At 43.0% G+C, this 26,738-nt stretch overlaps 2 protein-coding genes across 6 annotated transcripts in view; one reads left to right on the plus strand and one right to left on the minus strand.

Moving 5' to 3' along the window:
* On the plus strand, positions 1–19,878 carry fam131c (family with sequence similarity 131 member C). Its single transcript, XM_014135361.2, has 6 exons — positions 1–142; positions 14,224–14,279; positions 15,351–15,441; positions 16,384–16,566; positions 19,110–19,208; positions 19,408–19,878. Exons 1-6 carry the CDS (start codon positions 112–114, stop codon positions 19,680–19,682), a joined length of 735 nt encoding a protein of 244 aa, XP_013990836.2. The 5' UTR covers positions 1–111; the 3' UTR covers positions 19,683–19,878.
* Positions 19,873–26,738, minus strand: part of clcnk (chloride channel K) — a 16,952-nt gene continuing 10,086 nt past the window's right edge. The window contains exons 15-19 of one of the 5 annotated variants that reach the window (XR_001319956.2): positions 26,473–26,606; positions 25,781–25,891; positions 25,610–25,690; positions 25,391–25,477; positions 19,873–21,537 (exon numbers count right to left, since the gene is read on the minus strand). Coding sequence is in view for 3 of the 5 variants with exons in the window: in XM_014135359.2 (XP_013990834.2) it covers positions 21,499–21,537; positions 25,391–25,477; positions 25,574–25,690; positions 25,821–25,891; positions 26,473–26,606 (448 nt within the window). In the remaining 2 variants the exon portion in view is untranslated. Of the gene's footprint in view, positions 21,538–25,390; positions 25,478–25,573; positions 25,691–25,780; positions 25,892–26,472; positions 26,607–26,738 lie in introns of those variants that run through there. The other 4 variants (XM_014135360.2, XM_014135359.2, XM_045693127.1 and 1 more) reach the window with 4 other exon arrangements.

Here is a 26,738-nt window from a genome sequence, read left to right on the forward strand (position 1 = left end):
TCTCTCTCTCTCTCTCTCTCTCTCTCTCTCTCTCTCTCTCTCTCTCTCCCCATATCCCAACATCCCTCTGACATGATGGTAAACCGATAACTGACCGGCCGTCTCGTCACCATGGGTGCCTGCCTATGCAAAGGTCACAAAGGTCAGTGCCTCTGTATGTCTGTCCCTCTGTGTGTCCGTCAGTCCCTCCTTCTGTCTATCCTCTCTGTCCAGTGATCTGTGTTGACTTATCTGTGCTGACTTGATATAAGGGAAAGGGGGATACCTCGTCAGTTGTACAACTGAATGTATTCAACTGAAATGTGTCTTCCGCATTTAACCCAACCCCTCTGATACCTAACCTTTGTTGGGAACGTCACAGTACAAATTTAGCTTTTTCGGAGATCAACGGCACTTTGAAAAGGAAATACAGACTTAACACTGTAGCTACTAGGTATGGTTATTTATATATATATATATATATAAACACACATATACATACATATACAGTGTGGGAAAAATGTATTTGATCCCCTGCTGATTTTGTACGTTCGCCCACTTACAAAGAAATGATCAGTCTATAATTTTAATAGTAGGATTATTTGAACAGTGAGAGACAGAATAACAACAAAAAAATCCAGAAAAACGCATGTCAAAAATGTTATAAATGTATTTGCATTTTAATGAGGGAAATAAGTATTTGACCCCTCTGCAAAACATGGCTTAGTACTTGGTGGCAAAACCCTTGTTGGCAATCACAGAGGTCAGACGTTTCTTGTAGTTGGCCATCAGGTTTGCACACATCTCAGGAGGGATTTTGTCCCACTCCTCTTTGCAGATCTTCTCCAAGTCATTAAGGTTTCGAGGCTGACGTTTGGCAACTCAAACCTTCAGCTCCCTCCGCAGATTTTCTATGGGATTAAGGTCTGGAGACTGGCTAGGCCACTCCAGGACCTTAATGTGCTTCTTCTTGAGCCACTCCTTTGTTGCCTTGGCTGTGTGTTTTGGGTCATTGTCATGCTGGAATACCCATCCACGACCCATTTTCAATGCCCTGGCTGAGGGAAGGAGGTTCTCACCCAAGATTTGACGGTACATGGCCCCGTCCATCTTTCCTTTTGATGCGGTGTCCTTGTCCTGTCCCCTTAGCAGAAAAACACCCCCAAAGCGTAATGTTTCCACCTCCATGTTTGACGGTGGAGATGGTGTTCTTGGGGTCATAGGCAGCATTCCTCCTCCTCCAAACATGGCGAGTTGAGTTGATGCCAAAGAGCTCCATTTTGGTCTCATCTGACCACAACACTTTCACCCAGTTGTCCTCTGAATCATTCAGATGTTCATTGGCAAACTTCAGACCGGCATGTATATGTGCTTTCTTGAGCAGGAGAACCTTGCGGGCGCTGCAGGATTTCAGTCCTTCACGGCGTAGTGTGTTACCAATTGTTTTCTTGGTGACTATGGTCCCAGCTTACTTGAGATCATTGACAAGATCCTCCCGTGTAGTTCTGGGCTGATTCCTCACCGTTCTCATGATCATTGCAACTCCACGCGGTGAGATCTTGCGGCCCCAGGCCGAGGGAGATTGACAGTTCTTTTGTGTTTCTTCCATTTGCGAATAATCGCACCAACTGTTTTCACCTTCTCACCAAGCTGCATGGCGATGGTCTTGTAGCCCATTCCAGCCTTATGTAGGTCTACAATCTTGTCCCTGACATCCTTGGAGAGCTCTTTGGTCTTGGCCATGGTGGAGAGTTTGGAATCTGATTGATTGATTGCTTCTGTGGACAGGTGTCTTTTTTACAGGTAACAAGCTGTGGTTAGGAGCACTCCCTTTAAGAGTGTGCTCCTAATCTCAGCTCGTTACCTGTATAAAAGACACCTGGGAGCCAGAAATCTTTCTGATTGAGAGGGGGTCAAATACTTATTTCCCTCATTAAAATGCAAATCAATTTATAACATTTTTGACATGCGTTTTTCTGGATATTTTTGTTGTTATTCTGTCTCTCACTGTTCAAATAAACCTACCATTAAAATTATAGACTGATCCTTTCTTTGTCAGTGGGCAAACATACAAAATCAGCAGGGGATCAAATACTTTTTTCCCCCCACTGTACAGTGCCTTCGGAAAGTATTCAGACCCCTTGACTTTCTCCACATTTTGTTCCGTTACAGACTTATTCTAAAATTGATTTAAAAAACAATTTCCCCAGCAATCTATACACAATAACTCATATTGACAAAGCGAAAACATGTTTTTAGAAATGTTTGCAAAATTATTACAAATAAAAACAGAAATAACTTATTTACGTAAGTACTCAGACCCTTTGCTATGAGACTCAAAATTGAGCTCAGGTGCATCCTGTTTCCATTGATCATCCTTGAGATGTTTCTAAAACTTGATTGGAGTCCACCTCTAGTAAATTAAAATGATTGGACATGATTTGGAAATGCACACAACTGTCTATATAAGTTGACAGTGCATGTCAGAGCAAAAACCAAGCCATGAGGTCAAAGGAATTATCCGTAGAGCTCAGAGACAAGATTCTGTGGAGGCACAGATCTGGGGAAGGGTACCAAAAAATGTCTGCTGCATTGAAGGTCCCCAAGAACACAGTGGCCTCCATCATTCTTAAATGGAAGAAAATTGGGAAAACCAACATTCTTCCTAGAGCTGGTTGTCCAGCCAAACTGAGAAATCGGGGGAGAAGGGCCTTGGTCAGGGAGGTGACCAAGAACCCAATGGTCACTCTGACAGAGCTCTAGAGTTCCTCTGTGGAGATAGGAGAACCTTCCAGAAGGACAACCATCTCTGCAGTACTCCACCAATCAGGCCTTTATGGTAGAGTGGCCAGACAAAAAACACTCCTCAGTAAAAGGTGCATGACAGCCGTCTGGGAGTTTGCCAAAAGGTACCTAAAGCCTCTCAGACCATGAGAAACAAGATTCTCTGGTCTGATGAAACCAAGATTGAACTCTTTGGCCTGAATGCCAAGTGTCACATCTGGAGGAAACCTGGCACCATCGCTATGGTGAAGCATGGTGGTGACAGAATCATGCTGTGGCAATGTTTTTCAGCGGCAAGGACTGGGAGACTAGTCAGGATCGAGGCAAAGATGAACAGAGCAAAGTACAGAGAGATCCTTGATGAAAACCTGCTCCAAAGCTCTCAGGACCTCAAACTGGGGCGAAGGTTCACCTTCCAACAGGACAACGACCCTAAGCACAGAGCTAAGACAATTCAGTAGTGGCTTCAGGACAAGTCTCTGAATATCCTCGAGTGGCCCAGCCAGTGCCCGGACATGAACCCAATCGAACATCTCTGGAGAGACCTGAAAATAGCTGTGCAGCAACGCTCCCCATCCAACCTGACAGAGCTTGAGAGGATCTGCAGAGAAGAATGGGAGACACTCCCCAAATACAGGTGTGCCGAGCTTGTAGTGTCAGAGCCAAGAAGACTCGATGCTGTAATCGCTGCCAAAGGTGCTTCAACATAGTACTGAGTAAAGGGTCTGAATACTTATGTAAATGTAATATTTCAGTAGAATTTTTTTTTAATTAGCAAAAAATCTAAAAACCTGTTTTTGCTTTGTCATTATGGGGTATTGTGTGTAGACGGATGAAGGGGAAAAACAATGTAATCTAGTTTAGAATAAGGCTGTAACGTAAGAAAATGTGGAAAAAGTCAAAGGGTCAGAATACTTTACTTTAAACAGCTTGGGAAATTCCAGAAAATGATGTCATGGCTTTGGAAGCTTCTGATAGGCTAATTGACATCATTTGAGTCAATTGGAGGTGTACCTGTGGATGTATTTTAAGGCCTACCTTCAAACTCAGTGCCTCTTTGCTTGACATCATGAGAAAATCAAAAGAAATCAGCCAAGACCTCAGAATAAAATTGTAGACCTCCACAAGTCTGGTTCATCCTTGGGAGCAATTTCCAAACGTCTCATATTGTGGGGGTACTTTGCTGCAGGAGGGACTGGTGCACTACACAAAATAGATGGCATCATGAGGGGAAAAAATTATGTGGATATATTAAAGCAACATCTCAAGACATCAGTCAGGAAGTTAAAGCTTGGTCGCAAATGGGTCTTCTAAATGGACAATGACCCCAAGCATACTTCCAATGTTATGGCAAAATGGCTTAAGGACAACAAAGTCAAGGTATTGGAGTGGCCATCACAAAGCCCTCACCTCAATCCTATAGAAAATTTGTGGTCAGAACTGAAAAAGTGTGTGCGAGCAAGGAGGCCTACAAACTTGACTCAGTTACACCAGCTCTATCAGGAAGAATGGGCCAAAATTCACCGAAATGATTGTGGGAAGCTTGTGGAAGGCTACTAGAAACGTTTGACCTAGCAATTTAAAGGCAATGCTACCAAATACTAATTGAGTGTATGTAAACTTCTGACCCACTGGGAATGTGATGAAAGAAATAAAAGCTGAAATCAATCATTCTCTCTACTATTATTCTGACATTTCACATTCTTAAAATAAAGTGGTGATCCTAACTGACCTAAGACAGGGAATTTTTACTAGGATTAAATGTCAGGAATTGTGAAAAACTGAATTGTTTGGAATGCGCGCAGAGGATTCATCTAAAATGCAGCGATTCTAGCTTTGGACATGGGGTCAATGAAGCTTACCGTTGCTGTCGGTGTGCTGTACCCGCGGGGTATGTGAGCATTGAAGGTGGAGTGGGACCAGAGTACTTACCGAGGGTGGAGAGTGCACCGGAGGAGGGGGGTTCCACAGTGGAGCGGAGGCAACCAGAGGCAAGTGACGGGGGACACGGTGGTGAGGACGATGGAGTGGCACCTGGGGAGGGGTGCTCCATGGCGACGGAGAGGCCACCGGAGGCAGGGCAGTGGGAAGATGGCAGCGCAATGGGAGGCGAGTTACAAGTGGATCGGGAATTCAATGAGGCCTTTGGGAAGAAGGGCTTACATTTTGTGCACTTAAACGTCCGAAGCCTACTACCGAAGATCGATGAGATACACCTGTTGGTTTTCAAATCAGAGGTGGGTGTCTTATGTTTTACTGAGACATGGTTGGATTCATCTGTTTGTGACTCAGAAATTGAGATAGGTAATTACTCTGTTGTCAGGAAGGATCGGAATCGGAACGGTGGGGGAATATGTGCGTTTGTAAGATCAGACATTGCTTTTAACGTCAGATCGGATTTAAACGCTGATCTGGAGATTGTCTGGCTGGATATCTGCCTTCCCAAAACCAAGCCGATTTTGTTGGGGGTGTGTTATAGGCCGCCCAAGCAGAATGCTTTCTCTGAAGGTCTTGAAATTGTGTTGTCAAACTGTAATGATTCCCTGTTGAAGGAAATAATTTTGTTAGGGGATTTCAATACTGATGTCTGCAAAAAGAATAGCCCAACCAACAATGTATTTATGCACTTTTGTAGATCACTTGCTCTGACCCAAATGATAAAAGATCCCACCAGGATATGTGAAACAGTGCAAAGTACAATTGACTTAATGTTGGTGTCTGATAAATCTAAAATATCGCAGAGTGGAGTAATAATCTATGGAATCAGTGATCATTTTATTACATTTTGCACAAGGAGGATTTTTAAAGTTATATTTAAGTGTCACAAAACCGTTAGAATCAGAGGACTCCAAAAATACTGTGTAGAAAAGTTTAGGGAGGAAGTGGGTAAAATTGACTGGTCATCTGTGCTAGATAGTGTAGGGGTAGACAGTGCCTGGGAAGCCTTTAAATGTAGATTCCTTGATGTGGTGAATGTGATGGTTCCCATTAGACGGGTCAGGGTAAAGCAGAGATCTAGCCCTTGGTTTAATCATGAGATTCTAGAATCTAGCCAAGCAAGGAATAAGGCCTTTAAAAAATTTAAGAACTCTCAAGAGCAGCATGATTTTGTCCTATATAAACGTCACAGAAATGAAGCAGAGAGCAGGATGGCTGAAGCTAAGAGGGATTACTTTGCTGAGAAAATCATTGAAAACAAAAATGACCCTAAAAAGCTTTGAAAATCATTTAAGGAACTAGGCTGTAGTAGTACTACCAAAAACAAACTAAACAGTATTGGACTGAACATGAAAAGGGAGATGGTCTATGAAAAAGCAGAGGTTGCCAATGAATTCAACTCTTTTTTTTACTTCTGTTGCCAGCAAGCTGGTTAGCCTGTTAGGGCTAGGGGGCAGTATTGACACGGCCGGATAAAAAACGTACCCGATTTAATCTGGTTACTACTCCTGCCCAGTAACTAGAATATGCATATAATTATTGGCTTTGGATAGAAAACACCCCAACGTTTCTAAAACTGTTTGAATGGTGTCTGTGAGTATAACAGAACTCAAATGGCAGGCCAAAACCTGAGAAGATTCCATGCAGGAAGTGGCCTGTCTGACAAGTTGTGTTTCATCTTGGCTCTTTTTATTGAAGACTGAGGATCTTTGCTCTAACGTGGCACTTCCTACGGCTCCCATAGGCTCTCAGAGCCCGGGAAAAAGCTGAACGATATCGAGGCAGCCTCTGGCTGAAACACATTATCGCTTTTGGCAAGTGGCCGATCAGAGTACTATGGGCTTAGGCGCGTGCCCGAGTCGACCGAATGCTTTATTTTCTTTCGTCTGTTTACCTAAACGCAGATTCCCGGTCGGAATATTATCGCTTTTTTATGAGAAAAATTGCATAAAAATTGATTTTAAACAGCGGTTGACATGCTTCGAAGTACGGTAATGGAATATTTAGAATTTTTTTGTCACGAATTGCGCCATGCTCGTCACCCTTATTTACCCTTTCGGATAGTGTCTTGAACGCATGAACAAAACGCCGCTGTTTGGATATAACTATGGATTATTTTGAACCAAACCAACATTTGTTATTGAAGTAGAAGTCCTGGGAGTGCATTCTGACGAAGACAGCAAAGGTAATAACATTTTTCTTATAGTAAATCTGACTTTGGTGAGTGCTAAACTTGCTGGGTGTCTAAATAGCTAGCCCTGTGATGCCGGGCTATCTACTGAGAATATTGCAAAATGTGCTTTCACCGAAAAGCTATTTTAAAATCGGACATATCGAGTGCATAGAGGAGTTCTGTATCTATAATTCTTAAAATAATTGTTATGCTTTTTGTGAACGTTTATCGTGAGTAATTTAGTAAATTCACCGGCAGTGTTCGGTGGGAATGCTAGTCACATGCTAGTCACATGCTAATGTAAAAAGCTGGTTTTTATATAAATATGAACTTGATTGAACAAAACATGCATGTATTGTATAACATAATGTCCTAGGGTTGTCATCTGATGAAGATCATCAAAGGTTAGTGCTGCATTTAGCTGTGGTTTGGGTTTATGTGACATTATATGCTAGCTTGAAAAATGGGTGTCTGATTATTTCTGGCTGGGTACTCTGCTGACATAATCTAATGTTTTGCTTTCGTTGTAAAGCCTTTTTGAAATCGGACAGTGTGGTTAGATTAACGAGAGTCTTGTCTTTAAAATGGTGTAAAATAGTCATATGTTTGAAAAATTGAAGTTTTTGCATTTTTGAGGTTTTTGAATAACGCGCCACGGGATTACACTGGCTGTTACGTAGGTGGGACGATTTGGTGCCACCTACCCTAGAGAGGTTAACAAGCTGCCCACCAGTTCTGGTTTGTATGGAAGCAACCAAGTCAAGAAGTATTATGTAGAGTTAGGGGTTCAGCCAAACTCTTTTTCTTTTGCAAAGGTAGCAACAGCCAAAATAGTCAGTGTGCTGGCAGAGCTTAAATGCTCCAAAGCCACAGGCCTGGATAATATTCCTGCAAGGTTTCTAATAGATTCTGCTGAGCAAATTGGCCCTTGTATTAAGCATATTGTTAATCTCTCTCTTGAACAAGGCACCTTTCCCAGGGACATGAAACAAGCTAAAGTTATACCTCTGTATAAGAAGGGGATAAAGTCTGACCCTGGGAATTATAGGCCTGTATCTATCCTCTGTGTAACATCAAAGATACTGGAGAGAATTGTACATGAGCAAATGTATGAATATGTTAACAAACAGGGTCTAATGTATGATTTTCAGTCGGGTTTTAGAAAACCATACTCCACTGATTCATGTCTACTTTAGTTGACTGACTTCATCAGGAAAGAGATTGATGAGGGAAATCTGTGTGGAATGGTACTGCTTGACCTATAGAAGGCCTTTGATACAGTTAACCACTGTCTCCTAATCTCCAAACTGGAGGCACTGGGGTTAAGCAGTATCCCTCTAGGCTGGGTAAAGTCTTATTTATCAGGAAGGGAGCAAGTAGTAGAGGTTAATGGTTCACTGTCTCAGGCAAATCCAATGAGTTGTGGCGTTCTGCAGGGGAGCGTGCTTGGGCCTCTGCTGTTTTTATTGTATATTAACGATATGAAAGATGCTTGTTCTTGCCGTCTTTTTCTTTATGCGGATGACTCTACACTTCTGGTGTCTCACAAAAGTAAAACTATGTTGGAGAGCATACTTAGTACAGAGCTTACTAACATTAGCAAATGGCTTGGAGATAATAAGCTATCTCTGCACTTAGGGAAAACTGAAGCAATTACTTTTGGATCCAGACCTAAGTCGTGTAGGTCGTCTGAAATCAGAGTGGAGTTAGGGGGTGAGGTGCTGCTGACTACTAAAACCTCTGTTAGCTACTTGGGATGTATCCTTGATGGAAGCTTGGGAGGTGTGAGCATGGCCAATAAGGTGCTAGGGAAGGTTAATGCCAGGACTAAGTTTTTGTCTAGAAAGTCCAAGCTGCTTGATAAGGACTCCATGAAAGTGCTAGCTACTGCCCTCATTCAATGCCATTTTGACTATGCTAGTACTTCCTGGTTTGGGGGCTTATCTAAACTTATGAAGGGGAAGCTCCAGATAGCCCAGAATAAGCTGATCAGGGTAGTATTGAAGGTGAGTCCACGTACTCACATAGGCAGGAGCTGCTTTCAGGAACTAAACTGGCTGCCTGTTGAGGCTAGGGTGTACCAAATTAGGCTAGGTTTGGTTTACAGGAATATTTATGGTCCTGCGCCCAGATATCTGAGTGATTACTTTCCTTGTGTTAGGGATGCACACAATCACAGCACCAGATCAGGTGTTGCTGATGTGTGCTTATACAGGTTCAGGAGTAATGCTGGGAAAGGTACTTTCTTGTGTACTGGAGCCTCAGAATGGAATGAGTTGCCTCTGCCTATAAAAACAACGTCCTCTCTGGGCAGCTTTAAAAATAAAGTTAAAATATGTTTAATGTCTTCTGTGCCCATATGAATAACCCCTATGATGTAACTGGAATGATCAAATCAAAATCAAATCAAATGTATTTATATAGCCCTTCTTACATCGGCTGATATCTCAAAGTGCTGTACAGAAACCCAGCCTAAAACCCCAAACAGCAAGCAATGCAGGTGTAGAAGCACGGTGGCTAGGAAAAACTCCCTAGAAAGGCCAAAACCTAGGAAGAAACCTAAAGAGGAACCAGGCTATGAGGGGTGGCCAGTCCTCTTCTGGCTGTGCCGGATGGAGATTATAACAGCACGTGGCCAAGATGTTCAAATGTTCATAAATGACCAGCATGGTCAGATAATAATAATCATAGTAGTTGTCGAGGGTGCAACAAGTCAGTAACACAAGAGTAAGTGTCAGTTGGCTTTTTCATAGCCAATCTTTGATAGTATCTCTACCACTCCTGCTGTCTCTAGAGAGTTGAAAACAGCAGGTCTGGGACAGGTAGCACGTCCGGTGAACAGGTCAGGGTTCCAGCAGGTCTGGGACAGCAGGTCTGGGACAGGTAGCACGTCCGGTAAACAGGTCAGAGTTCCATAGCCGCAGGCAGAACAGTTGGAACTGGAGCAGCAGCACGGCCAGGTGAACTGGGGACAGCAAGGAGTCATCAAGCCAGGTAGTCCTGAGGCATGGTCCTAGGGCTCAGGTCCTCCGAGAGAGAGAAAGAAAGAAAGAAAGAAAGAAAGAAAGAAAGAAAGAAAGAAAGAAAGAAAGAAAGAAAGAAAGAAAGAAAGAAAGAAAGAGAGAATTAGAGAGAGCATATTTAAATTCACACAGGACACCGGAAAAGACAAGAGAAATACTCCAGATGTGACAGACTGACCCTAGCCCCCCGACACATAAACTACTGCAGTATAAATACTGGAGGCTGAGACAGGAGGGGTCAGGAGACACTGTGGCCCCATCCGATGAAACCCCAGACAGGGCCAAACAGGTAGGATATAACCCCACCCACTTTGCCAAAGCACAGCCCCCACACCACTGGAGGGATATCTCCAACCACCAACTTACCATCCCGAGACGAGGCCGAGTATAGCCCACAAAGATCTCCGCCACGGCACAACCCGAGGGGGCCAACCCAGACAGGAAGACCACGTCAATGACTCAACCCACTCAAGTGACGCACCCCTCCCAGGGACGGCATGGAAGAACACCAGTAAGCCAATGACTCAGCCCCTGTAAAAGGGGTAGATGCAGAGAATCCCAGTGGAGAGATAGATGTTCTTCTTCTATATTTTTGTTTTATTATTTCACTGCCATACTGTGTTTGATCTTGTCTAGCCATCTTGTCTCAAGAGGACCACAATGGAAATAAGTCCCAGACTTTATTCAAATTTCAAATCAAACATCAGCTGATATTCTCAAAGTGCTGTACAGAAACCCAGCCTAAAACCCCAAACAGCAAGCAAAGCATGTGAAAGAAGCACGGTGGCTAGGAAAAACTCCCTAGGAAAAACTCCCTAGAAAGGCCAAAAACCTAGGAAGAAACCTAGAGAGGAACCAGGCTATGAGGGGTGGCCAGTCCTCTTCTGGCTGTGCAGGGTGGATACTATAACAGAACATAGTCAAGATGTTAAAATGTTAAAATGTTCATAAATGACCAGCATGGTCAAATAATAATAATCATAGTAGTTGTCGAGGGTGCAACAAGCACGTCCGGTGAACAGGTCAGGGTTCCATAGCCGCAGGCAGAACAGTTGAAACTGGAGCAGCAGCACGGCCAGGTGGACTGGGGACAGCAAGGAGTCATCATACCAGGTAGTCCTGAGGCATGGTCCTAGGGCTCAGGTCCTCCGAGAGAAAGACAGAAAGAGATAAAGAGAGAATTAGAGAGAGCATATTTAAATACACACAGGACACCGGATAAGACAAGAGAAATACTCCAGATGTAACAGACTGACCCTAGCCCCCCGACACATAAACTACTGCAGCATAAATACTGGAGGCTGGAGACTTTATTGTGTGTTATCCTCGATGATTTTATTCATGAGCATGTATGGCATTTAAGTTTTATGTGTGCTTGTTTTTAAAATGGTCGAATTAATAAACTAAACTAAACTAAATCCCAGACCATTTTATTTGTAAAATACACGGAAATGTAAAAGTTTTATTTTTTAATGATTCAATACATAATGTAGTACATCATTTGGTTTTAATCCAGAGAGGTTAGAAAAAGTATCTAGATCCTCTATGAGGCTGTGGAGGAATCCAAACTGTGGATTTAAAAGAAAACATGAAACATCAGCGTAAAATGTTTTGTTTTTAAGCTCTGGATTTATAACCCCTTAATATTATTGGTGGATCTTATTTTAACAGCCAACATTTCAATGGCAATAATAAATAGATATGCTGATAGTGGACAACCTTGTTTTTCACCTCTTGACAGTTAAAACATTTCCGAGAAGTTGCCATTATTTAACATTTTACACCTAGGTGTCACGACTTCCGCCGAAGTCGGGTCCTCTCCTTGTTCGGGCGGCGCTCGGTGGTCGGCGGTCGGCGTCGCCGGTCTTCTAGCCATCATCGATCCATTTTTCATTTTCCATGTGTTTCGTCTTGTGTTTCCTCACACCTGGTTTCAATTCCCTCAATTACGTGTTGTGTATTTAACCCTCTGTTCCCCCCATGTCTTTGTGTGGGATTGTTTAGTGTAGTGCTTGTGCACGTTCCCCGTGAGCGCACAACGGGTTATTTTGTGCGCCTATTTATCTTGTTGTTCTGGAAGCCGTTGGTTTTGCTTAATAAATCTCTGGTTACTACCCAGTTCTGCTCTCCTGCGCCTGACTTCTCTGCCGCCAATTACGCACCCCGCTACACTAGGGTTACTATACATAACTTTAACCCATTTTATAAGAGATTCTCCAAAATTGAAATATTCCAGGCATTTATATATAAACTCCAGTCATGCTTTATGCTTTATCAAAGGCCTTCTCAAAGTCAGCTATGAATACCAGGCATGGTTTCCCAGATTTTTCATAGTGTTCTGTGTTTCCAATACTTGTCTTATATTATCTCCAATGTATCATCCATGTAAAAAACCTGTCTGATTAGGATGATTAATATCCGACAATACCTTTTTCATTCTATGCGCCAAGCATTTTGCTAGAATTTTTTTGCATCACGACACTGAAGTGTAAGAGGCCTCCAATTGTTTAGGTATATTAAAGAGTCCCGCTTCGGTAATACAACATACTTTGGGAAAATAACTGCAAGCACAAATATAAGACCCTCACAGAAGACTGCAAAACAGCAATTCCAAGTAATGTTCAAGAAAAATATATGGGAGACTGAGGTTGGTTGTCTCACGGGTTGATTGTCACAGTGCTAATTACTGTGTAATATTTTTAAGGTTAAAATGTGTAAATTCTTTAAAAGAATTCATCCACCTAGTCAATTCTTTGAGGTAATTGGAATTTGTGTTTTTCATAGGTGAAAGTAAAAAACTAAATTGTTGATATTTTCTTTTTAAATATTTGAATTATGGTAGTATTCATGAACATATGTAAAACCTAAATCTAGGTCAAGCCATGTAGTAACTAGCATCTTAATTGGGGGGGGTGGGGGGGTGATTGTCACATGCAATATGGGGGTTGGTTGTCATTATCGACTGTGTGTCTTTTTTGCAGTATGTGTGTGTGTGTTTGCATCTGTATGTGTGCGTGTGCGTGCGTGTGTTTGTGTAGTCTAGGGGGCATCTTGAGGGGACATCTACAGCAGTGGAGGCTGCTGAGGGGAGGAAGGCTCATAATAATGCCTGGAATGGAACAAATGGAATGGCATCAAACACATGGAAACTATGTGTTATATGTATTTGATACCGTTCCAGTGATACCACTCCAGCCATTACCACAAGCCCGTTCTCCCCAATTAAGGTGCCGCCAACCTCCTGTGAACTACTGTCCAAAATGTTTTATTGTCTCATACACCGGATAGGTGGAGTGAAACGTGTTGTTATACAGGATGAGTCATAGTAGTACGTCACCCCTGGAGCAAATTAGGGTTAAGTGCCTTGCTCAAGGGAACATCGAAAGATTTTTGACCTTGTCGGCTCGGGTATTCAAACCCTGGCCCAATACTCTAACCGCTAGGCTACCGGCTGCCCTCCCCACTTGCCCACAGACACTTTTCACTTTCCATTACTAGTGGGGGATGCAATTTGACCCCACAAGGACAACAGACTTGCTATTGGCTTCAAAGTGTAAACAGCTCCTTATAGAGTGTGATAGAGCCCATCTGCCTGTATGGATGGATGTGGGATAGATTTGTAAATCTTTGATCCAGCTGGGAGCGATTTGTTTATGCGTGTTTGTGTGTGTTTGTGTGTGCGTGTGTGTTCGTGACTGAAGTAAATTGATTGGGATCACTCTAATTCTCCTGCTCCCATGTTTCCATAGCAACAGCCAATTGTCTTGACAACAACTCCTGGGGGATCCCCAATGTGTGTGTGTGTGTGTGTGTGTGTGTGTGTGTGTGTGTGTGTGTGTGTGTGTGTGTGTGTGTGTGTGTGTGTGTGTGTGTGTGTGTGTGTGTGTGTGTGTGTGTACCATCTGATTACACAGACCCCAGAGAAAAGACTAGGACCGTATTAATTCATGTCCCTTGTAGATCTCATCAACATCAATTAACCAACACAGAGGGACCATGTTAAAGATTAACATTGTGCCAAGTGTCTATAGCTAAATGACTACATGTAGATTCAGCGCAGCTACCTCATCCCCTTCACAGGTACTCCACACGCACACATGCACACACGCCATAGATAACTGCTGAGGGGAGGACGGCTCATAATAATGGCTGGAACGGAGCAAATGGAATGGCATCAAACACCTGGAAACCATGTTTAATGTATTGGATACCAATCCACTCATCCAGCCATTAACATAAGACCGTCCTCCCCAAGTAAGGTGCCACCAACCTCCTGTGACGCACACACACAAACACATAACACCAGTGTGTTTTGATTCCCTACAGAGTTCCAGAGTGGTCCCCAGCATCCCATGGAGGTACTGCAATACCAGCCTGTCAAGGTCTGTTCTCACACCACTGCTTAACGAAACAACATTGTTATTCCCAGACTATTTTCTGATAGCCATTATTTAACTACTGAAAGTTGAAAGATTGTTCCAGTCTAACATAGAATAATATCACCATAGAAAACGTCCCAATATTGCTTAAAAAAAGCATTCAGAATTCACTCTAGTCAAAGCCCCAGTGTCTGTCCAATGTCTAGTCGTGTCTTGTCATTGAATATCCATGAGTATTGATGTGTCTATTCCTCATTTTATATTTTGGTTGAGTTTTTGTTGCAACAATTTAATTGGATCACACTCACTTTTACGTGTTAGCGGGAGTGCAGATTAAGATCTTTAACTGTCACTTGTTTTCCTCATTATCACCTCTTCCTCTGGGAACTGTGTAGCTTGGGTGTCTGTGTGCATGTGCGCTTGTGTTTGTGTGTGTACTTCAGTGGAGGCTGCTGAGGGGTGGATGGCTCACAATAATGGCTGGAACGGAGCAAATGGAATGGCATCAAACCATATGTTTGATGTATTTGATACCATTCCACCTATACCGCTCCAGCCATTACCACGAGCCTATCCTCCCCAATTGAGGTGCCACCAACCTCCTGTGGTGTACTTGTATGTATGCCTGTGTGTGTGCATGCATGTGTCTGTCCTTGTCAGTGTCTGTGTCTATTTGAGTGTACAGATGTAGGATCTTAATTTGACCACCCTGTTGTTGCAGGAAATGTCCTGCATAGCAGGAAATGCAAACTTATAGTGTATTCAAGGCTTATAAAATTGTAATTTCCACTTTAAAATGTCAGACTTGATTTGCCCTAACAAAAAATGTATTCACCCCTACAAAAATGTATATTAATTATAATCCACACTATAATTCACATTTCCTGTTGCTGCAGGATTATTTTCCTGCTGTGAGAAACTGGTCAAATTAAGATCCTACACCTGTAAGTATATTTGAGTGCATTTGTGTATTTCTATATGTGTGTATGTTCTAGTATGAGTGTGTGTGCCTTATGCATTTGTGTGAGTGCCTAAAGTTGCCCTGGTGTATTGTGTTGTGTTGTGTGTGTGTAGGGCGGCCACGCTCCTTCCAACGGCAATATGTCAGAGAAGAAGAGCAGCAGTAGTTATGACATTGGGGAGTTGGCCACTTCCTCCCTGATGGGTGAGACATGCTCAGATTGACTTGTCTGTTTATGCTGTTCTCAAGCTCTGTTTAGTTTTCATTATGAATCGTTCATTTGAGATGGAAAAGCCAGCCAGTCTCTCTGGGAGATTGCTAATGTAATTTCACTCGCCCCATGTGTCATATCTCTATCTCTATGCATGCACACACACACGCACACACTCACATACACACTCACAGACACACTCTCTCTCTCGCACTCTACTTTCCTAGTCTTTCCTCCCTTTGTTCTAAACTCCTTTACCCTTTCAACTGTTTACTTTTGCTTCACCTCTCCAGACTCTCCTGCTAGAAGGTAATCATTGTGGCTAATGTGTTCTGGCTTTCTGAACTTTTTCTCCAGAGAGAGCCCCCTTTAATCTTTTATAATCATAATATATTAATATATTCAATAAATAGAATGCTGAGGGGCTACTGTAACTGCTCAAAGGTTAATAGATTTTCCCTCTAATGAAGACTGCTTTCTTTGAGAAAAAGCAGAAAATTGCTTTGCCAAAAGGCTCTCTCAACTAATAAGAATTCATTAAATAGTTTTTGTAAGATCACCAGTGTCAGGTTGAATTTGAAGACGTATTGTATCATATTTAGGTTACTGGTAACATTCCCTCCCTTTGTAACCTTAATCATACTACAAAGTGAGGATATTGTAGTAGCTTCAGTCTTGCACTGTGAAAAACATTTACAGTCTCCATGGCTTCTGTCTTCGTTTCACCTTCATCTATTACTCTTCTTGAAATGCTCTCCCATTCTCCCCTACATGCCCTTTCCATTTTGACATCTTTCCTCTCCCACTTTTCCGTCCCATCAAGCCTTTCCACCTTTCCCCCTTATGTAATTTCCATCATTCCCTTCCCTGGTTCTCTCCCTCCTTTTTCTTCCCAAATACCCTTTCACCTCTCTCCCTCTCTCTCTCTCTCTCAGGACTGGTGGCGATGATCAAGGAGCACATCACCAAGCCCACGGCTATGGCCCAGGGGCGTGTTTCACACCTCATAGAGTGGAATAGCTGGGGGGGCAGGTGTGAAAGAGGGGACGACTTTCAGGAAGATGAGCAGCTCTATTCCCACCTGACCGACGAGATCAAGGAGGCCCGCTTCGCCGCAGGTTAGCAGAGAGGAAACAAAGCCTTGGGTATGTCCCAAATGGCACCATACTCCCTATATACTACCCTGGTCAAAAGAAGTGCACTATATAGGGAACACAACCCTTACATTTCAAGCTTCTGCCTCTAACCTTAGGAAACTCAGGACATAGACATACCTGATATGGGCAGAAAGCTTAAATTCTTGTTCACCTGCTTAGGATAGGGGGCAGTATTTTCACGGCCGGATAAAAAACGTAACTGATTTAATCTGGTTATTACTCCTGCCCAGAAACTAGAATATGCATATAATTATTTTATTTGGATAGAAAACACCCCAGAGTTTCTAAAACTGTTTGAATGGTGTCTGTGAGTATAACAGAACTCATATGCCAGGCCAAAACCTGAGAAGATTCCATACAGGAATTGCCCTCTCTGACCATTTCTTGGCCTTCTATAGCCTCTTTATGGAAAATAGAGGATCTCTGCTGTAACGTGACATTTTCTAAGGCTCCCATAGGCTCTCAGAAGGCGACAGAATGGGGAATGATGACTCTGCAGTCCCTGGGCGAAAAACAGTAGGGGATTTGGAAAGTGGTCGATCTGAGAACAATGACACGGGTGCGCGCGTGCATGTGACGACTCCATTTGACTTCTTTCAGTCTTTGAACGGATACATCGTCTCCCGGTCGGAATATTATCGCTATTTTACGAGAAAATCGCATAAAAATTGATTTTAAACAGCGTTTGACATGCTTCGAAGTACGGTAATGGAATATTTAGAAATTCTTTGTCACGATACGCGCCGGCGCGTCACCCTTCGGATAGTGTCTTGAGCGCAAGAACAGAACGCAGCTATTTGGATATAACTATGGATTATTTGGAACCAAAACAACATTGGGTGTTGAAGTAGAAGTCCTGGGAGTGCATTCTGATGAAGAACAGCAAAGGTAATCCAATTTTTCTTATAGTAAATCTGTGTTTGGTGAGTGCCAAACTTGGTGGGTGTCAAAATAGCTAGCCATGATTGCCGGGCTATCTACTCAGAATATTGCAAAATGTGCTTTCACCGAAAAGCTATTTTAAAATCGGACACCGCGATTGCATAAAGGAGTTCTGTATCTATAATTCTTAAAATAATTGTTATGTTTTTTGTGAACGTTTATCGTGAGTAATTTAGTAAATTCACCGGAAGTTTTCGGTAGGAATGCTAGTTCTGAACGTCACATGCTAATGTAAAAAGCTTTTTTTTATATATAAATATGAACTTGATTGAACAAAACATGCATGTATTGTATAACATAATGTCCTAGGAGTGTCATCTGATGAAGATCATCAAAGGTTAGTGCTGCATTTAGCTGTGGTTTTGGTTTTTGTGACATTATATGCTAGCTTGAAAAATGGGTGTGTGATTATTTCTGGCTGGGTACTCTCCTGACATAATCTAATGTTTTGCTTTCGTTGTAAAGCCTTTTTGAAATCGGACAATGTGGTTAGATAAAGGAGAGTCTGTCTTTAAAATGGTGTAAAATAGTCATATGTTTGAAAAATTGACGTTTTTGGATTTTTGAGGAGTTTGTAATTCGCGCCACGCTCTATCATTGGATATTGGCGAGGCGTTCCGCTAGCAGAACATCTAGATGTAAGAGGTTAATCTAATTGCACTGTCCAATTTACAGTAGCTATTTCAGTGCAATAATACCATGCTATTGTTTGAGGAGAGTGCACAGTTATGAACTTGAAAATGTATTAATAAACCAATTAGGCACATTTGGGCAGTCTTGATACAATATTTTGAACAGAAATGCAATGGTTCATTGAATCAGTCTAAATCTTTGCACATACACTGCTGCCATCTAGTGGCCAAAATCTAAATTGCGCCTAACTTGTAATATTACATTTTGGCCTTTCTCTTGCATTTCAAAGATGATGGATCAAAGAAATACAATAAAATGCATGTTTTTTCTTTGTATTATCTTTTACCAGATCTAATGTGTTATATTCTCCTACATTCATTTCACATTTCCACACACTTCAAAGTGTTTCCTTTCAAATGGTATCAAGAATATGCATATCCTTGCTTCATGTCCTGAGCTACAGGCAGTTAGATTTGGTTATGTCATTTTAGGCGAAAATGTAAAAAAAGGGTCCAATCCTTTTAAGATGAATACACTAACTGTATGTCGCTCTGGATAAGAGCACCTGCTAAATGACTGAAATGTAAATGTAAAATGTAAAACCACAGGTAGACCAGTGTCTCTTGTTCCTGGTTCACTTTGTCACTGATGCAGGGGCGCAACTTTGGTTTTAGAAGTGGGGGGGGCATATATAGATTTTTTTTAATCCTGTCGGATAAACACTCCAAACAGGCTATCTGACCACTCGGAGGTGTCCGCATGGTCCTAAAGCACACCGTTGCTTTGTTTTCCTATCACATTCCAATGATAAAACTGGGGGGACAGTTTTACCCCCGTCCCCAGTAAAAGTTGCGCCCCTGCACTGATGAGGGATGGAGCCGGGAAGCCAGCGGGCAGTCTTCTTACCCCTATGTCCCTTGGTTTCTCAGGAGTAGCAGAGCAATTTGCCTTGGCTGAAGCGGCCATGAATGTTTGGTCGATTTACGAAGGTCCAGAACAGCTATCCTCCAGCTTAGACCCTCTGCAAGGTACTGACCATTCACTGACCAGTTCCACATCAAAATAATCCTTGTCAAATGTGGAGGCTTCTTGTATTTAGTTAAATACCATTTCTAACCCATCTTTCCACTTCTTTGTTTCACTAACTGTTTTAGCCCATGTTGTCATGTTCTCTCATGTAATAACCCCTGAATGACAATTTATGTTTTGTCAACTTCCTGTCCCCAGACAGCCACGTCGTGTCTCACTTTCTGTTAGACGTTGGCAGCGTTGGGCTCCCTCAGCAGCTGTACAGTATCCACACAAAGGCCAACAACAACTACGATGCTGGCTACCTGGGGCCTCCACACCCAGTCTTTTCTGTTTCCCTCATGTCTCCCCCCTCTCAGCCAGACAGTGAGCGGTGCCCCCCAGAGGACGGGAGGACTGGAGCTTCAGAGGCCACCACCGTTCAACACGTAGACAGCAGCTCCCTATATGATGATGAGGTTTTTTACAACTAGCAGAACAGAAGAGAAGACACTGTTTGGCGGACACTTCCATCTCCACCTTTAAAAAGGGAGATAAAACAGAAGCACTAATTTTGGACCGGTGACTGATCAAAATTCATGTCTTCTAAAACACAAAATGAGGAATAGTTCTCAGAAAGGAGAGGAATAATCCCACCGCAAGGAATTGGGACGTAGACATATCTGAGTGAGACTTTTTATTTTCAGTTGAAATGTACCGTTTTTAGACACAGATACACTGTACGTAGAACCACCTGTAGCCTTCGATAAACTTTTTTGAATGTACAACATTGTAAATTGTCAAATCATGTGAACCATGGAATTGTACATAGGAAAATACATCAGTCAAGAATCACTATTCTTCTTTGCGTATATATTGTGTACATTGTACCATAATACATTCAATTATGTGACAAGTATGGTGGAGTGGCTCGAACACATTGCAGTTTTTGATTGAATCCAATTTCAATTAGATGGACTGAAAAGATAGATATGGTAATCAGAAAAATTTGCCACAATGAAATGTCAAGCTTGAATTAGCGTTACACTCCAGAATGTCTCCATTCAGGGTCTTCCTATAGCTCTCTTGAGACAGGAGAGAGGGAGAGAGAGTAGGGTGGCAGAAATAATGTGTGTAGCCAATTATCTGAGTCCCCATCTATGATTAGCCATTATTCACATTTGTCTGCCAGGGAGAGAGGGAAGAGGGAGCAGAAGGAAGGATCCAGGGAAAAGAGATAATGAGAGAGAAAGAAAGAGAGAGAGACAGGGAGATAAAGGGAGACTAGAATATTACCGTTATCTCGCCCCTTGTTCTTTCAATGGACATTTACACAATGCTGTATTACACATTGGCTCTGTGCTTTTGTTCCCCTGTTGCAGCCATACAATGTACAATTGCGGAGATGGCAGAGGTGTAACTGTGTTAGAGCTGTCAAATCACTGAGCAGCTGCTTGTGGGGTCATTGTCACTAAGAAAGACCCGTCCCACTCGCGTTAGAAGTTCAGAACGAGAAAGTGTAGGCTATATATCAAATTGAAAATCATTAAACAAAATAATGAGGATTCCTATCAGCCTAATTGAGGTGTAGATTCCAGTGTTCAAACTTGTAAACAAGGCTGCATGGGATTTCTCTTAATGCGACTCCATTTAGCCAATGGCAATGTCCACTTTAGGTATAACACCGGAAGCCGCTTGTGGATTTGATAGCTCTAACACAGTTCCATCTGCTACACCGCCAAAACAACCACTATGTGTGTGTCAGCTACCGTGGATCTCATAGAATCTAGCCCTAAATCAGACCTGTACAACAATAATGGGTCCTTCTGCTCAAAGCGAAAAAGGACATGAACAGAAGGGAGAAAATTGCTGTGAGCAACAGATAAGTAAATAATGGCCTGAAGCAGAAGAGAAGTTGTTTGCGGCATCACAGAATCCACTATTGGTTGAAATTGCTCTAACTCACAATAAGGCATAAGAGCACATGCTATATTCTGATAAATAACACACTAAGGCTAAGGGATGTTCTTGGGCACGACGTGTAATTACTTTGAATATCACAGTGTCCTTAGAGATATCTCTGGGTCAGTAAACAAGATAATCCAAAACAGCAAGGGAGTTACATCTCCTAACGACATATCAATAAGCTCTAATAACTGTTATGAAAAAGCCTTCAGCAGAAAATAACATTGGTGATTAGCAAAAAGCTTATCATTACAAAATTAAGACAAAGTATCATTATTAGTATTATGAGAATCAATATTGTTTGGCGTAGTTAGGGATAGGTCCTTGTTGGGAGTAGGTAATAGCTTAGAGGTCATCAGCCAAATCTGCCATCATTCTCTTCATCTGTGAGAAAGATATAACAGAGATAAAGAGAAAGAGAGAGAGAGGGAGAGAAAACAAGAATGAGAGCTGATGGAGATGTACTGTATATGTATTAGTATGGCTGTGTATGGAGAAAACATACAGTACCAGTCAAATGTTTGGACACACCTACTCATTCAAGGGTATTTGATCATTTTTTAAACTATTTTCTACATTGTAGAATAATAGTGAAGACATCAAAACAATGAAATAACACATATGGAATCTTGTAGTAACCAAAAAAGTGTTAAACAAATCAAAATATATTTTAGATTCTTCAAAGTAGCCACACTTTTCCTTGATGACAGCTTTGTACACTTGGCATTCTCTCAACAAGTTTCATGAGGTAGTCCATATTAAGTAAGCCCATATTATGGCAAGAACAGCTCAAATAAGCAAAGAGTAACGACAGTCCATCATTACTTTACGACATGAAGGTCAGTCAGTCCGGAACATTTCAAGAACTTTGAAAGTTTCTTCAAGTGCAGTCGCAAAAACCATCAAACGCTATGATGAAACTGGTTCTCATGAGGACTGCCACTGTCACACACCGATCTGTTTCACCTGTCTTTGTGCTTGTCTCAACCCCCTCCAGGTGTTGCCAATCATCCCCATCATCCCCAGTCTATTTATACCTGTGTTCTCTGTTTGTCTGTTGCCAGATCGTTTTATTTCGTGAAACCTACCAGCGGTTTTCCCATTGCTCCTGTCTGTTCTAGTTCTTGTTTTCTAGTTTTTCCCAGTTTTGATCATTCTACCTGCCCCTGAGCCTGCCCGCCATTCTGTATCTTTCTGTTGGGTCCAGAGACCAAGGCGATGGAGACCTACAGTGAGGGAAAAAAGTATTTGATCCCCTGCTGATTTTGTACGTTTTCCCACTGACAAAGAAATGATCAGTCTATAATTTTAATGGTAGGTTTATTTGAACAGTGAGAGACAGAATAACAACAAAAAATCCAGAAAACCGCATGTCAAAAATGTTGATAAGTTGATTTGCATTTTAATGAGGGAAATAAGTATTGACCCCCTCTCAATCAGAAACATTTCTGGCTCCCAGGTGTCTTTTATACAGGTAACGAGCTGAGATTAGGAGAACACTCTTAAAGGGAGTGCTCCTAATCTCAGCTTGTTACCTGTATAAAAGACACCTGTCCATAGAAGCAATCAATCAATCAGATTCCAAACTCTCCACCATGGCCAAGACTAAAGAGCTCTCCAAGGATGTCAGGGACAAGATTGTAGACCTACACAAGGCTGGAATGGGCTACAAGACCATCACCAAGCAGCTTGGTGAGAAGGTGACAACAGTTGGTGCGATTATTCGCAAATGGAAGAAACACAAAAGAACTGTCAATCTCCCTCGGCCTGGGGCTCCATGCAAGATCTCACCTCATGGAGTTGCAATGATCATGAGAACGGTGAGGAATCAGCACAGAACTACACGGGAGGATCTTGTCAATGATCTCAAGTCAGCTGGGACCATAGTCACCAAGAAAACAATTGGTAACACACTACGCCGTGAAGGACTGAAATCCTGCAGCACCCGCAAGTTCGCCCTGCTCAAGAAAGCACATATACATGCCCGTCTGAAGTTTGCCAATGAACATCTGAATGATTCAGAGGACAACTGGGTGAAAGTGTTGTGGTCAGATGAGACCAAAATGGAGCTCTTTGGCATCAACTCAACTCGCCGTATTTGGAGGAGGAGGAATGCTGCCCATGACCCCAAGAACAGCATCCCCACAGTCAAACATGGAGGTGGAAACATTATGCTTTGGGGGTGTTTTTCTGCTAAGGGGACAGGACAACTTCACCACATCAAAGGGACGATGGACGGGGCCATGTACCGTCAAATCTTGGGTGAGAACCTCCTTCCCTCAGCCAGGACATTGAAAATGGGTCGTGGATGGGTATTCCAGCATGACAATGACCCAAAACACACAGCCAAGGCAACAAAGGAGTGACTCAAGAAGAAGCACATTAAGGTCCTGGCCTACCATGATTCCTGACGTCTCCGCTTCGTCGCCGCATGCACGATCTGTGCACAGAACAAGACTCCTCGGCAAGCTCCGGCTGGTCTCCTTCAACCTCTGCCTGTCCCTCACGGTCCCTGGTCTCACATATCCCTGGACTTTGTCACAGGTCTCCCCCTGTCTGATGTCTACACCGCCATCCTGACTGTAGTGGATCGGTTTTCCTAAGCCGCCCACTTCATTCCTCTGCCCAAGCTACCCTCTGCCAAAGAGACGTCACAGCTGATGGTGCAGCACGTCTTCCAGATCCATGGACTGCCAGTGGACATGGTCTCCGACCGGGGTCCTCAGTTCTCATCCCGGTTCTGGAAGGTGTTCTGCACACTCATTGGGTCGTCAGCCAGCTTGTCCTCCAGGTTCCACCCCCAGTCCAATGGCCAGTCGGAGCAAGCCAACCAAGACCTGGAGAGGACTCTGCGCTGCCTGGTCTCCGCCAACCTCACCACCTGGAGCCAGCAACTAGTGTGGGTCAAAAACGCCCGCAACACCCTTCCTTGCTTTGCCACGGGTCTATCACCCTTTGAGTGTTCCCTGTGGTATCAGTCCCCGCTCTTCCCTGAGCAGGAGGAAGAGGTCAGCATACCTTTGGCCCAGATGTTTGTCCACCACTGTTGTCGTACCTGGAAGAGAGCCTGGTCGGCCCTTCTCAAGACTATCTCCAGGTATCGACGACAAGCGCATCGCCACCGGACCCGGCTCCCCGGTATCGTCTCAGGCAGAAGGTATGGCTGTCCACCCAGGATCTTCCCCTCCGGGTGGAATCCTGCAAACTCTCCCCCTGGTTTATCTGCCCTTTTCTCATCTACAAGGTCATTAGTCCCTCTGCTGTTCATCTTCTGTTGCACCATACCCTCCATATACATCCCGCTTTTCATGTTTCCAGAATTAAACTCATGTTTCACAGCCCTTTGTCTCCTGTTTCCATTCTGGACCTTTTGCAACCTACCTGGATTACTGACCTCTGCCTGCCCTTGACCTGTTGTTTTGCCTGCCCCTGCACTTGTAATAAACTTTTGTTACTTTGACACTGTCTGCCTCTGGGTCTTACCTGAAATGTGATAGCCACAGGAAAGGAAGACCCAGAGTTACCTCTGCTGCAGAGGAAAGGTTCATTAGAGTTACTAGCCTCAGAAATTGCAGGCCAAATAAATGCTTCAAAGAGTTCAAGTAACAGACACATCCCAACATCAACTATTTAGATGAGACTGTGTGAATCAGGCCTTCAAAAGGACAATGACCAACACACCTCCAGGCTGTGTAGGTGCTATTTGACAAAGAAGGAGAGTGATGGAGTGCTGCATCGGATGACATGGCCTCCACCATCACCCGACCTCAACCCAATTGAGATGGTTTGGGATGAGTTGGACCGCAGAGTGAAGGAAAGGCAGCCAACAAGTTCTCAGCATGTTGCGGGAACTCCTTCAAGAGTGTTGGAAAAGCATTCCAGGTGAAGCTGGTTGAGAGAATGCCAAGAGTGTGGAAAGCTGTAATCAAGGCAAAGGGTGGCTACTTTGAAGAATCTAAAATGCTAAATATATTTTGATTTGTTTAACACTTTTTTGATTACTACATGATTCCATATGTGTTATTTCATAGTTTTGATGTCTTCACTATTATTCTACAATGTAGAAAATAGTAAAAATAAATAAAAACCCTTGAATGAGTAGGCGTGTCCAATCTTTTGACTGGTAGTGTATGTCTCATAGAATGTGTACCTGTCTCCATTCCTCTAAGTAGGAGTGGTAATGTCTATGTGTGTGTGTGTGTGCATGCGTGCGTGCGTGTCGGGAAGCACTCGTCACCTCTGGCCATGTGACAACACCAGATAGCCTCCCCCTTTCAGTCACAAACAAGCTCTCGCCACACAGCACACTGAGGATGCCATGAGCCTGACACAAGTGAGAGAGAAGAATTCACTGACAGATGAAACTGACACACGTCCAGCTGAGACGGAGGCTGGCCTTATATTGACACCATACACCTACACAGATGACAAGTGTGTGTCTCCTCAAACTCCTCACCTCCTGGACAGTGGTATCAGGAGAGAGCTGGACAGAAACAGGCTGAATAGAACACATATCCACCAACTGTTTCTTCAATACCTGAAAAATAAAGTAATGGTTTGTCATGTTTAAAAACAGAATGTGACATCTTGTCAATTTCAAAACACCTAATAAGAGTGATAGACTTACATAGCATTCCTTGGTTTCCTGGCTGAATCAATCCACTGACCTTATTGTGGTTGTGGCATAGAAATGTCTGCAGGTCCGATCTGTTAATTGATCCCAGCAGAATCTGTGAGTCTTCAAACCAAGAGCGAAGTATGGGACAGGGACGAACACAATTAGTTATACAATACTGCAGTGTTATTAACTGCAGTATTGTGTAGCTATGAGAAACACAATACTCTTTCAAATGAATACAAATGAATACATACAAATGCCTCCAACTTATTTCATTGCTGTCATACATCTCATCTGACCTGATGGACCTTTTCTCACTTATTTCTTCTTTCCCCATCTCTTTTCCCAGCACTGTCATATCAAACTGAGACAGTAAAAGCTTTTACATAGTTCATCATTTCTATCTCATGCCCATAGCAACATGGCGACTGCCAGTTGACGTATAAGTGATAGTCGGGTTGCCATTAACTAATGTGGAATATTGTCACACTGACCCCGACTGTATGTAGGACAAAAAACCTTCCAACTAGGTTTAATTAAATGTTGTAAGTCTGTCCCAGTAAACAAGGCAAGGGAGGGCAGCTGTCGTTTTGCCATCAGAATCCCCCATGCGGCAAACTGCTGTTCTATCACCATCAGGTTGACAGGGGCTTGCCGCTATGCTAATTATCTCTACTAGTTTTTGAAGTGGGTACACTCACCCAGTGTGTCAACCACAGGGATCTGTGTCTGGCTGCAGGTGTTGAGAACCTGCTGAACCTGCGTTGGCCCAGCTGCCCTCTCCAGCACTGGACCTCTAGGACCCAGGACCTTCCCTATTGGGACAGAGGAGAGCCTGGGGGAAACAAAAGATCTCTCATGTCAATAACTGGGGTATTTAGTTTGATTTACTTATGAAATGCTGTAGTCCAATCATTTAAGGAGGAGCCATTAACGTGTGGGTAGCTGTAAAATGTTTGAGCGGTTT

This window comes from Salmo salar, chromosome ssa13 (genome assembly GCF_905237065.1).
Source record: "Salmo salar chromosome ssa13, Ssal_v3.1, whole genome shotgun sequence".
NCBI classification, from domain to species: domain Eukaryota; kingdom Metazoa; phylum Chordata; class Actinopteri; order Salmoniformes; family Salmonidae; genus Salmo; species Salmo salar.